Source organism: Cygnus olor, chromosome 6 (assembly GCF_009769625.2).
Source record: "Cygnus olor isolate bCygOlo1 chromosome 6, bCygOlo1.pri.v2, whole genome shotgun sequence".
NCBI classification, from domain to species: Eukaryota; Metazoa; Chordata; class Aves; order Anseriformes; family Anatidae; genus Cygnus; species Cygnus olor.
This window is the reverse complement of record NC_049174.1, coordinates 12845410-12859335: the sequence shown is the minus strand read 5'-3', so window position 1 is coordinate 12859335 and position 13926 is coordinate 12845410. Positions and strand designations below refer to the sequence as shown.

The window sequence follows — 13926 nt, the reverse complement described above, 5'->3', positions numbered from 1 at the left end:
GATGAGGGGAAAAAGGTAGGATCCTTTTCCAGTGTTTCTAATTCATATAGTTTGATTCAAGCTTTTGATATACCACATTTCCTTGGAAAACCCAGCTACTGAAAGGTGGGAGAGGAGAACTCCAACATTCCAGTCAAATCAAAAACTTACTCAGGGAAGTGGAGCCCTGGGAAACCTGGTGATTCAGAAGTCAAAAGGTAATAATACATTAATAAAATAAAAATAGTAATGCATTTTGAAAGGCACCACTTATTTAATTCTTGAAGTGTTTACATCAGATGAATGATTTTTCCCTCTAATGATAGGTGTTTGGTAAAAAAGCATTTGTGAACCATTTCAATTTTGTGAGGTATGAACACTCTTCTGGTTATGTTCTGGGAGCAGCCGTTCCCTGAATAACTTCAGCCCACACTAAGTGCTAGATTTATTATCAAGCATGTCCAGGTAAAGTAGTGTTTCATGCCATTACAAAATGCCCAATGAGCATCCCTAAAACAGTTACTCTCATCATTCATCAGCAATCCTGAACCAGGATACAAGCTTCCAACTAAAATTGCAGTGCACAAAGTCTCTCTCTATTCTGAAATTACTTCTGTAAGTCTGTGGTAACATTGTGAAAGGCAAGAATTACTACAAATCAAACTCAGGAATCAGGTACCACTGACACTAAAAGCAGGATGCATAAAATTAGTTAGAGGCACACAGTTTCATCTTGAAATCAAAATAGCTTAGATCCCTCAATTAACCTGAAATGAAATGAAGATGAAGAAAATGTTCTCTGTTCTTGTCAGGTATATTTCTGAATCCTTGCAGTTTGCTGCTGCAAGTTCTGATATAAAAACACAGGAATGAAAATGGTAATATTTAATAGTAGCATCCATAGGTAATATTTATGTGACATCCACAATTAACAGGAACTTTTTAAATCAGTGTACTATTTTTAAAAGTAACCCAGCCTCAAAAAAAGAATGAAAACTACCATTCTGACAATGTCTAATATTACTGATCTATTTGACAAGGAGGTGCAGATGTGCCCCTAGACCAGAAAATGCTAACACGAACCTGAAGACCCACTGGAAAACCTATCACATATGCCCTGGCACGCTCCTCAGCTGCATGCCTACCATGGTAGAGCACTGACTTGTGCTTTAATCTACCCTTGCTTAAACACACTGTAGAGTACTGCCTGCGCCCATGGCTGCTCTGGCACACCTCATTGCTCCAGCTGTTACCTCTAGCTGAAATGAAAGCTCAAAGAGGGCTCCATTCTGAGCCCTCTATAGTTTTAGCCAAGTGCTTTTTATGATGTTAACTTGGAAGGAGCCTGAAAAATGCAGTCACTTCTTCAAAAATACAAGAATTGAAGCAAAGAGGTGGTGTGTTTTGTAAGAGCTCTACAAATAGGACATGCTTGATGTTAGCTAGTACAGTGACCACATAGATGCAGTATCAATATAAAACAACAAGTGGCACATGCATACTTTTCTGCATTTTGTTTTCTCCACCTTTCTTCACTTCTAGATGTTGTTTGGTCTTAAGACCGGATCTTCTCAGGATATCCAGATATCTCTTTAAATGCAATTCTTCCCTCCTTTCCAATTACCTGTGCAAAACATTTCTTTTTTTGTTGTTGTGGTGGTCTCTCTTAACTCAAGAGCCCTGTGCTATTAAATCACATCATTCTTTTCCTGCTCGAACTTTCTTGTACAGTCTACTGCTTTCACAAGCTGTGTCCTTTGTACTCTTCCTTTGGGATTTTCCACTCTTCAAATGGCCTACCTATTGCAGAGAAATGTAGAAAAAACACTCCTTTGACAGTCTCTGAATATGACTTAATGACCTTCTGTTGTCCTTGGCCTGAAAGAATGACCTGTCATAAGCCCCAGCTTCATAGTATGTGAGGTATTTGGTGGTATAGTGATTGCATAAGATCAATCGGGAATCCTGTGATGTGGTTTAGACAGGTTCCCCAATTGCCACACAAATATTTTGAAGTAATCTACCCCTGTGTCAGAAGTGATATGTCTACGGCCACACTGTAGGAAGTGACAGGACTCTATTGTTCAGCATGACTGAATTTGGGCTTGTTCTGCTTCAATTCTGACAGACCAGCAGGCTCAGCCAGGACCACACGTCTGCAGCACTAAAAGCGTACCTTTAACTTCCTCCTGCAACAGAAAGCTCTAATTTGGTCTTTTTTTTAACACACTAGAAAATAACATCCAGCACTGGAGTTCTGCTAGGCAGGACAATACATTGCTGTTCTGGAGATGACAGGAGACACACAAGTAACGTCTATGGGAAGTTTTTCCATATAGTTTCTCATCACCGTACAGAATGTCTGCTTACAGAGAAAGGCACTGGGATGAGCACTTATGTACAGGGGGGAATCTGTTTGCAGAGAATCTTACCTCATGCCACTGCTATCTGTCTGTAATATCTGGGCTAGCAACACTTAGACTGCAAGTTAGGTCTGTAACTGAGAGAGCAGAGAGCCCAGACAGAGCTCCAAGGTGACCTAAGTTACCTTACCCTACAGTAGACATGGAAATACCTTGAAGATTTCCATAAAACCACTTTGGCAATACTTTGACCTGAAAAGCCTTCAACCATGGCAAGAACAGATGAAGACAGACTACGGCATAGAAACACATTGTTAGTGTGTCTCATGCCTAGAGGCTAAATGGAGAGAACCAAACCCAGAGTAAGACTTACACCATTCTTCACAGCTTCATGGAATAACTTAACCAACCATTTAGTGGACGTGGTGATTCTTGCTCCTTCTAGCTATCAAGTTTTAACAACTCAATCTTGTTTCCTTGTGCCATTTAGTCATTATTCTTCAATCAGCAGGCTGAGGTGGATTTGCACAGCTCCACTTGTATTAATTCTACGTTGGCTCTAGGTTTTGGTCTTGTATGCTTCAGTCTGACAGCATCCACATAAGCAAGACAACCAAAACAGAGAGAACTTGTCGAGTAAAGACATTCGAGGCAAATATGTCTGTTGCAATGTTGAAGTGACAGCCACAGCAAACTAGGCATAACAACATCCCTGTAAAACAGGGTGCTCACCAACAGGCTCCGAGTCTTAACTGGCTAATCTCTGCAAAACGCTGCCAATATGCACTGGTGGAGGGCCTTATTCTCCTCTCAGTCAAGTCTGGTTTCCTTTATTTTTTGTAAATATAAAGAGTTTAGAATTCCAGTGGAGCAAGTAGGTGAAAACTAATCATTATAACTGATGAAGACCACTGTTACTGTAAGCCTTCTAGCTACTTTAGGATTTCTTCCACTTCTTTTCCTTTCTTCCTTTTTTCTTCCTTTCTTTCTAGTCACTTGCTTCTCTGAAGTTCATGCTGGTTCAGCCCCAAGTTCCCTGCTAGATGCCAAGTTTCATGAAGTTCCCAAAGTACCTATCTATGCACACCAGGCATTATAAATAACATTTCCACAATTTAAACCAACTGGATCCTGAGCTAACCTGGTTATAGCCATCTGGAATTCTTCAGAAAAGGGACTTGTAAGCACTGTAAACAGTTTTGTCTTCCCAGAGGACACCAAGAGTTTCCAACTTCATTGCCATCTTCGTTTTGTGATCTGGGTTCAAGAGCAAGGTATAGATTTAAAGATGATGATAATGCAAATAGTATTAATAAAAGAAACCTCAGAGTGATCTGCTTTTCCCTAATAAGGCAGGCTCTATCAGTGTCCCAAAGGCAGCAAGGTGCCAATACATTAATCAGTCTGTTTTTAGTTCTCCCTAGACAGCAATATTACCAGTTTTGTTTCAGTCTGTTATATACGGGTCTGACAGGTCTTCAAGATGCTGTGTTCACTTGCTTGTGATTAATAGTCATTCACATACTAAGGTGAAGACCAAGCAGAAAAAGAATGTTTTTAGAGCTGGACAGATAACTGCATTCTCTCCCCCCGCCTTTCATTTCTAACTCGGAAACAGTACTAAATTTAGGAATGCTGTCTCACCATATTGTTTATAAACTCCTCCTTCTCTTGCAACTTGCCCATGTGAGAACCAAAGGGAATTTTAGGTCCTTTATTTTCTTCATTTACTTGTCAGTTGCACTCTGCAAGACCATTACATTTATAGTGAGGGTCTGCATGCTGTGATACTACACATATAAAGCGAAGCCATTGGGACCAGTCTAGAGCAAGGAATAATTGCTTCCTAGAAAAGGGCTTTTCTTCCCTTCCATCTCTGCAAACCTCTTTCAGGAGATCCGAGGAATCAACCGAGCACCAAAACTCACTCCAACAGAATTTACAGTCTGAGAAGGAGCTGGACTCTAAGGTGCGTTTTGTGCTTTTAAAACATTCCTTCATTGCCTTTTACAGCACTTTTAACAAGTCCAACCAACGTGGAGATGCTTTCCTTGTACAAAATCAATGCCTCAACATTCTCACCCTTCTTGCGCTGGCGGTCCTTCTCTCTACCACAGAAAGTTTTAATTTGAGACAGCGAAGGAACCCTTAGATAAGAAAAGGAAGAATCATCTTGCTTCATCTCCCCTCCTGACATTTTGGGTGTTTGTTTCTGATACAGAGAGCAAGCCTCCAGTAGCACCCAGCCAATACATCAGTAAATACAACCACCCAGCTACAGCGACCAAACAGGAGGAGGAGGAGGACTTGATGAACCTTGTTGGTCCCTTCCAACTTAGGATATTCTATGATTTTGACTCAGAGGGTGGTGAGGCACTGGAACAGGTTGCCCAGAGAGGTTGTGGATGCCCCATCCCTGGAGATGTTCAAGACCAGGTTAGATGATCCCCTAGCGTGTGGCATCCCTGCCCATAGCAGGGGGGTTGGAACTAGATGATCTTTAAAGTCCCTTCCAACCCAAACCATTGATTCTATGATATTTGCACACACTGATACTACTTCTCCCTTTTTTCCTAAGCAGAGGTGGTGCTAAATGCTTACCATATTTTAATGATTTCTCTCTCTCTCTCTCTCTCTCTCTGTCTCCTCTCTCTCTCCCTCTCTCTGTCCTCTCTCTCTCTCTCTCCCCCAAGTCCACCACTTCAAGAAAATATCACACGCAGATTTCTGTGTTAATTTTTGTCTGCTCTCTCTTCTGTCCATTTCCTGAGCATTTGTCAACTCTCCTTTTTGGAGGAAAATTTCTGGGCTCCTTCTTTGTCTTGGTTTCTTTATTAACTCTTCATTTCTTTATATCCTTCCCTATCATCTCCTTCCCTCAGCTCTAGCTCTTCAAGTCTCCTCCTTCTCCTGGCTTTCTGTGATCCCTTTGTCTCTAGTTCATTGATTTCTCTGTTTAGACCTCCTTTGATCTTTTTCTTTCATTCTCATACCCAAGTCCCTTCAGCCTCTTCTGCCTCCTCCTGTCTATTTTAATCAGCGCATTCTTTTCTTCAGCATTAATCAGAAGGCATAATTCCCTTTCTGCCACTTTTCCTGAAGAGCAGCATTCACAAATCTTGTTCCCCTTTAGTTTTATTGCAGTCAAAGATGATGGCATAGGAAAAATTATTATAGCTAAAGAGCAAGACAGCTCTGCATGATAATACTTTCTTCTTCAGTAACAGAAAAAGCATCCTAATTTTTAAAATGCTGCAAGCTACCCTATCAAGTAATAGGAACTGAGCAGTAAGACACACAAACACATACTGACAACCCAGCGGGTCTGATACAAGAACTCAGTAGTGCTCTCTCCAGAAACCTGCTGCTACATCCTTCTCTTTGTTGTTTTTGAGGTAGTTACTCGAAGCAATGACACAGGTTATCCGCTGAATAGCAGACTTCACCTCACTCCTCACCTGGGATAATAGTTCAGTCTCCTGCTCCTCTCACAGAATTCAGGTCCCCCAACCCTAAAACATCATGCTCAAAACACAGTCACTGATGATACCTGCCTTCTTGTCCTTTGGCAGCTCATAATTTCAAAACACAGGCTTTCCTATTTGTGGATTTGTCTTACAAAAGCTTACAGATGCATTAATGACTGAGTCAAATACTTGCACGTGGAACCACTCACCTCACAGCATTGCATAGGCAGAGCTATCTCCCCAACCCTTTAAGAGAACCATGCAAAAGTAACTTGGCTTTTTTAATGTCACAGTCATGGCATGATGGTCTTAAGAAGACTGTTCATTTTTATCTTGTTAGAGAAATGCTGCAGCAGCTGAACGGACTTCCAAAATGAAGTTCACTTTTTATGAAACTCCTGCTTTCACTGAGGAAAACTCAGAACTCAATAGGAAACACCTTCTGCTGTGTTGTGACCAGTATTTTCCAGTAAAAAAAACACTCAGCACAGCCATGTAATGGATGGAAAAGATGGTGGCTGGGCAAGAACATGACTGCTCTAGTACCACGTAATTCACAAGTTGGGTCACTCGCTAGGGGACTGCATCTCCCCTTACGTTTCTATGACATAATATCACAGAGGAGAGCAAAAGTGCTCAAAAGCTGTTTGATTCCAGCCTCTCTCATGCTTTGACATACCGTGAGCTAGTTCAAAGGTGCTGACAGGGGCTACTATACTGTGAGTACTTGAAAGCCAGATGCTGTGGCAAGGAGCATGAAGTATCATATCTGACTAAAAATACGCGGGCACAGTCAAGAAGCCTGAGCATCAGTAATGGATACTCAACATAATGTGTAACCTCTGAGGTAACAGTTGTCAAGAACAACTGTATAAACCCTATAAAATCTACTAGAAACATTTTTTTTGGCAGTAGATATTCCAGCTGCCCAGGGAAGTCCAATACAAGCCATACATGCACAACATCTTTCTAAATGGGTAATGTCTTAAGGACTAGATCATGAGAACAAAAAAAAAAAAGTGACAAGACAAGGAAACTACATCCTTGTACTGCATGTTTTCTGTGGTTCTGCGGTTCTTACCTTCTACGCAAATCTTCAGCCACTGCTGCTCTGCAGCTGAACAAATAGGCTCGCAGAGATTTTAGCTGCTGTCTCAGGCGGACAATGGTTGCCAGAGGTTCAGCGTGCTTATACAACATGGGATTTTCCTGCTGAATATCAATCAATGGCTCCTCATACACATATTCCAAGAACTCTTTGGCTTGCTTTGATACCTGAAAAACAAAACAACCAATTTAGATGGGCGTTCCTCCCAAATCTTTTAAGCGGATCTTCCCTTCTGTGATTCGTCAGCCATTCTCTGCATTTGAAATCTTATTCCATTACCAACTGCAGATGAAAACAGAGCTGAGAGAGAGCCAACTGTCCCTGCTCACAGCTAATTCAAACTTCATCAAGCCCATCAAAGTTGAGTGCATGAGATAATTGCTTACTTACCCAAAGTACAGTGATATTTGCAGCCACATATTTTCACTGCAGGGTAACATAGCTTACTAGATTTTTTTTTAATGTCTAAAAACTGTAATCATCAAGTTTCTTCCCTGTTAATATTTTTGTGTTTGTGGGCTGCTTTCTTTTTGGCAAGAAACAAGTGATTGAGTAAGTGCCAAGGCACAACACTGGAAAAAGAAACACGTACACTGCAAATCCAGTCATACTGTGCTGTCACAGGATACAGAATTCCAGTACAAATTTCTATACCCATTTGTTTCATGCTCAGCCAATATGGCTAAAATAATGTAAAAAGAAAATAATCGGAAGCACATCTATCAAGGTGTTTTGTTTTTTTTTTTAATACAGATAAATACAGCTGGCTTTTACTGGTATTACTCATTTGCAACGTTTCATCTGCAATAAATTCTTCTTATGCCATTTTCATCATAGTGCTCTGTTCTATCTCTACCTGCAAAGAGCTACCGTAATCCTGATAAACTAGTGGGACTCTTATTCCCACTAGAAAAGATGCTCCTATTTTCTGAGGTGAGATGACCAAATTCCCACTCATTCCTAATTTCTGCATTTCATCACAGCTGGAAAAGAGATGGTGGGATTGCCTGAAATGAGCTGTAAATCACTTGAAACCGTGCTATACAAATACTATGTGTTCCACAATTCAGTCAGTCCTCCTGGACCTTTAAACTAGTATTTATACTGAGTTGAAGGAGGGATTAATTAGGTTAACTGTACTACTTTTTATGAAGTTAACAAAGAGAGAAAGGGCACATCATAGCCTCTTGAGATATAGGATGTCATTTCCTTTCTGGTGGTGTAAGGTAGGAAGTAGGCAAAAGAAATATGCATCCTCATAAATAGCACCGCTTCCAGTAACAGCGCGGGTTACTAACTATTCACAGGGGAAGCTAGCCCTAAATGTAACCTTTCCACAACACATAAATTAACATATAATAAATAATGCCAAGGACAGCCTTACCACCAATAACTACACAAATAATAAGCTGCATAATTTTAAATACATCAGATCATAACCCCACAGATTCCCCAGGTCCTGAAGCTGTATTAAACAGCTCACTCCTTTCTATAAAACATTCCACTCGTTTCTTTTTCTTTTTCCAAAACAACGCATATACAAGGAATTGTGCAGTCTGAATGGACACACAGGTGACATGCTGTGTAAGGAGCAGCTCAGGCAACTTGGATTTTATAGACCCAAACCCTACAAACTCCAAATATGTCACATTTTTGAACACTGGCAATGCTGAAGTTTTATTAGACATGCTAATTGAAGTGCACAAGAGACCACAGTCAAACAACTACTTTCAAACTGCTTTTATAATCATTAAAACTATTTGGCTGCAATATCTCAGCCATCTCCTGATAACCATGGCATCTACAGTAAATATTATTCATCTTTCACTGATGAGAAAATTAAGCTACATATGCAGTGATTCCCTAGGAGGCCCATGGTACAGCGAGTACCACCTCCCACCAGGAAGAGCAGGTGCTCAGCATAGCCTGGGTAGTCTTAGTGATGGGCTCCTCACGCACCTGCCCTGCTGCCTCAGGAGCCAGCAAGAGGGGATTATTGTCTCAGTGCTACATCCGTGCCTGTGCACACTGGTACCCCTGTACAAGGGAACTCTCCTGAGTCTGCAGTGTACCAAAAAAAAAAAAAAAAAAGCCAGAACTGCAGACACCTGAGTGACTCTGCAGTACCTATGCACTACAATTTTTTTCCCTTCACAAGAGCTCTGATTTATATTAGTGCAGAGGCTGAACAAAGAGCAGCTCCTCTCCATCACTCAGTGTGTAGCCCCATGTGCTTTTTATTGGGCAAACAGAAATCCCAGAGGACAAAGTATTACTGTTCAGCTCTGGTGCTGCGTGACCTGAGGGAAGAGTAGAGAAGCGAACCTTTCTCCTTGTCAACACAATGTACCTGCAGAGTTTGATTACAGGAAAAGCAGCTTTGCCCAGCATCACTGGCTGACAGGTAGGTGTTGGCTTCACTCTGCAGGCCTGACAGAGGCACATAGCTCATGTAAAACATTAACTCACGCTACCAAGACTAGCAAAGTTACAAGATGCTGAAATGCAACCTCATAATGGGACTGGTCAGGCAGTCATAACAATGCAGGTTGCTATCAGCCAGTAACACTAGTATTTGTATTAGCATCCTCGCACTCCCTCAGTTTTATTAGGCAGACTGATGACACTACTAAAAATGCCAACATGAATGAGAAGATGCAAATTGCCAAGAGGGTTTTAGCTTTAAATGTCAAACAAGGATGGATGCTAACATCTCCAGACCTTTCTCTTCTAGAGGCTGTGAATTTACAGCTCAGAACTCAATTTACCAGAGTCAGCTTCCCTTGAAGCTTTTGGCACAGGGAGTTCATTTCCTGCTATGTTTGTCTGGCATTTTGCACAGGCTGGAATCAACCTGAACCAAACTGCAGAACTTACTGGGTTTTGTGTGTAACCAGGGAAAACAGTTGGCATAAGTAAAAGGAAGAAGGGGTGTTCAAAAGATTACCTCCTTTCTTTTTTCTTCACACAAACATGAAAAACACGAATAGGAAAACAGTAGGGAGACAGGAGGAAAAAAAAAAAAAGAACTACTTGGGAGCGAACAGCTGCTTTGCTTATGACAGAAGACCCACATTTAACCGCCAAGTGCTTTCAAAGAGCTTTTATTGCAACCAAGGGGATTTTTGTTTTCTTATCCACATGCTTTCAGGTGTTAAGTGCATTGTTTTTCAACACAGTATGATAAGACAACTCTACAGATTTCTACTGCTTCTGTTTTTTCATGTCCTGTCTTGCCAAAAGCACACAAGAACCTCTCCATTTACAAAGCTTAATTGATGCGAGATACTACTCAGGTGTGCAGGACTTCACGAAACACAGCAGAGAAACATGCCCAATTACATTATATCACCATAAAAGTCCCTGTCCTAGAGTATGCTGTGGTGCTTGTTTTGCCTGAGACAGTTATGACAGACCCCAGCAACCCCTGCAGAGGGAAAAGAAAAAGGCAGTGGGAAGACATGGGAAGAAGTGCAATTTTTCAAACTCTTCATTCACTTTTCTTCCATTTAGTTAACTGATAGATACATTTTAGACTGTGCAAAATACACAAGTTTTTGAAGACTGAAGGTCTCTTTCAGCTCTGACCATCAAACACTGTATGTGCTTAACACACTTCCTGCAGGCCCTCTCTGGGGTATGCTACAAGGCTGTCTGGAGAGAGTCACCCACTGCAGCAGCTTCACTTTGAGACATCACTGCACTGCCTGAGAGCTGCAGGGCTGAGTGTTTAGGAGAAGCTCTGTTGCTTAGCTTCATTTTGGGACATTGCTGCATGGCTTTATGTGGGCACATTGGTCAATTACAGGAGGTGAAACGCTGATAAATTAAGTGACCTTCCTTTTAAAATGAGCCGAAAGGAAATTCATACTACCAAGATCACCTCAAGGAAGTGGGACAAGATATCCGTCTTTGCCAAATCAGCACATTTAATCAACACACTGCTAAGGAATCAAGGCAGTTTCATTACCAATATTAAATGTGGCAGCCAGCACTAAATTGCTTTTTAGACCATACAGAAGAAATGAGTATCAAACCTTATCTCTGAATGGCAAAAGGAGATGTGAATGTAAAAGTGCAGGTAATATGTGGCCTAGCTCAGAAAAGCACTGCTCAGTTGACATGGGCATAGGGCAAGGACAAAATAAAAGCACACATATGCAGAATTGAACAGAAAAAGAAAAAATGATAAAAAAAATTCATAATAGTAACAAGAACTACTTGTTACTTTAGTCCTATACATGGATAGGATGGAGTTGAGGAGATCCAACTGGTGATCTCAGCTCAGTTGCGACACCGCCACTGTGGTACATTATGTCCCCTTGACCTTCCCTCCCTGTCTCAATTCCCACTCTAATAGGTGTGGATGCTGTACTGTTTTTCATACTAAGCAATGGTGTTCCTTACTTAAAACCACCTCTCTCAGTGCTTTGGCAGAGAGACTGGCACAGAATTTGGTATGTTCCCATGCTACCTCACAACTGTTCTGCCTGTCAACAAAAAGTGAAAATTAATTTCTCACTGCAAGAGTTTCAGTAGGTTAGATTTTCAATGAAAGCTTAAGCTTAAAAGTCCCATTTCACTTTTTCCCTCAGCTGTCTATACCTAAGACCACAGGAAACAGAGCATGGAGCAGTTTTTATCCCGCAGGCTTAGAAACCAAACCAGTTTATTTTCTTGGCAGTATCACTGACACCTTGATATGAAGTCTCTTCATCTTACCGTCCACTTGCTCCATATGAGGGCTACCTATAATGCTCTGGAGTAGCAAGCTTAGTCCTTAGCAAAAGCATCCAAAGAAAGAACTCTTAAATACTTATTCCTAGCTTCTAGGAAAGGGAGTCATTTTTTGTCTCCACATGTAGGAGCTTTGTAACTCTGAAAAAACTTGCATTTCATGGCTCAAGACTATCATTTTCCTGATGGCAGGCTCTGGCTACCTTTTAATAATCTCCTCTTCTGACAAATTTTCTTCCTCAAGAGAGCTGCTTTTCCTCTAATAGGGCACTTAGTGGTTATTTTTTTCCTTTTCAAATAGCCCATAATAATAATATTCGCAGACACAAAACATCAAACAGCTTCTGCTAACAGTGTCTGAAGCTATAGTATGATCTGGTTTCCTTATGAGTTCATTGTTGCTTCAGCATATGCCCTCTGTGATGGCAAAACAACAATGCTCCCATGTTTTGTTGGCATAACGCTTTAAGGCATGTAATCAGTTTCCACTATCTAGCAACCAGCCACTGAGGTTGCAGCAACAGCAGATTGCTGAAGTTTTACAAAAGCTGCTTGTGTAGCAAGTGAACAACGATAGAATTTTTACTGTATGTTATTTTTGACTATCTGGCCCAAACAAGTGCTGTAACAATGTCCTCGTGTTCTGGAAATGTTTGTGCCAAAAGACGGGACATACTGGCCTTTTGCAAGCAACATGTTTGGGTTATGCTGGTTTCCAATGGGCATTTTCACAATTTCAGTATTCGTCGCTAAGCAGCATCAATCTGTAGTCCCAATTGCTCATGAAACAAGCATTGTTCAAGGGCCTAATAACTGCAAAAGTTAGAAGTTTCAGCGTTCTGTCCCTCTGTCTCTTGAACAACTAGATATGCAAGGATGGAAAACACGCCACCAAAAGGAGGATTACAGCTGCTCCTGTGGAGAAGTGCCTTAGGCATGGCTAAGGAAACTGGGATTAAAACATCCATCTTGTTGAGAGCACATGGATTCATCAGGCCAGGCTCACTCTGGCAAGAGGGACAAAGCAGACAGTATTAGCAGACAGTGCCTTCAACCCTCAACCTGTTGTGATGTCTGCGTTTCTATCTAAGCAGCAATTCCACTCGCTAGCAAACCAACCTTCTGGGTGATTACCTTGTACTTGGAAGTATCCCAGTTATGAACCAGCCGTGCAGGGATGAGGAAGCTGTCATCCACATGGCAGGTACTGCAGTAATACCATCCACTGTAGCTGCACACCTTGGCCTTCCCATTGGACAAGCCTATGGAGCGCTGACAGCCTGGAGAAGTGAGAGGAAAAAAGACTGTGTTTGTACAACATGCCAGAGGTGCACAGTCAGGATGCAGTAGGAAAAGTAATTATTCCCTCGTCTGAGGTCTTTTTAAACAAACAAACAAAAAAAAACCACTCCACAGTCAGTCATTTCTCTTTTCTTAAAAATAGATAAATAAATATCTCTCTTCTTGGACTAGTGCTGAAAAAAACATATACTAACTTGGGCATCTAAGACAAGGACAGTTCAAAGAGCAGTCACAGGGTACTTAGCACCTCTCAAGAAACAAAGGCAGAAGACCAACTGTGAGAGGAGGGGCGTTTAAAAGCCACCGGCATCTGAGAAACATGACCTGAAGTACGGACAGAAAATACCAGACCATGCTCCAGACAGCTCCCATTTCCCCCCCAACAGAATGGCCAGCAGTCACAGCCTGGGGGAGCGCAAGCCAGCCCCTGCTGACAGACGGGATGCTGACTTGGAAGGTAGGACTTCACCACAGAACTGGCATGGACATGGCAAAGCACAGCCAGATCGTGAATATTAACTGCGAGCAGCAATCACACTGACTACAAGTACTCCACGACCTCTAGTAGTGGGGCGGATCAGTCCCCTGCATTAACTAATAAAGAAGAACTAATTAAGAACTCTTCTTCACTTAACCACCCGTTTTCACAAAACAGATATAAAGCCACTGTATCTGACACCCTTCCCGTTCTCTCAACTGTGTCTAAAATGGGCAAACAGGTTCAAATAATAAATATTAAAGTGGAGGGCTGGAAGACAGATGGCACAGTCACATTAAACTACCTGTTCAGGAAGCGAGGCTAAAAATGTTTGCATAAGGCATAATGAGATGTCTGTGGTTGTTATTAACACCTCTTTCACACAGCACACGATGGTATTTCTGCTTTTCCTTCACTGCTAGTGTCCTCATGTGACATTTACAGCTATAGGCACAATTAGCACCAGAGCCCCTCTCTGGCACGTGCTGCAGG

The 13926-nt window shown here is 41.6% G+C and overlaps 1 protein-coding gene across 1 annotated transcript in view; it reads right to left on the bottom strand.

The window, feature by feature from the left end:
- Positions 1-13926, bottom strand: part of PLEKHM3 (pleckstrin homology domain containing M3) — an 80200-nt gene that overhangs the window by 43160 nt on the left and 23114 nt on the right. Inside the window, exons 3-4 of the mRNA XM_040562302.1 lie at positions 12789-12934; positions 6891-7084 (exon numbers count right to left, since the gene is read on the bottom strand). Coding sequence (XP_040418236.1) covers positions 6891-7084; positions 12789-12934 — 340 coding nt within the window. The remainder of the gene's footprint in view (positions 1-6890; positions 7085-12788; positions 12935-13926) is intronic.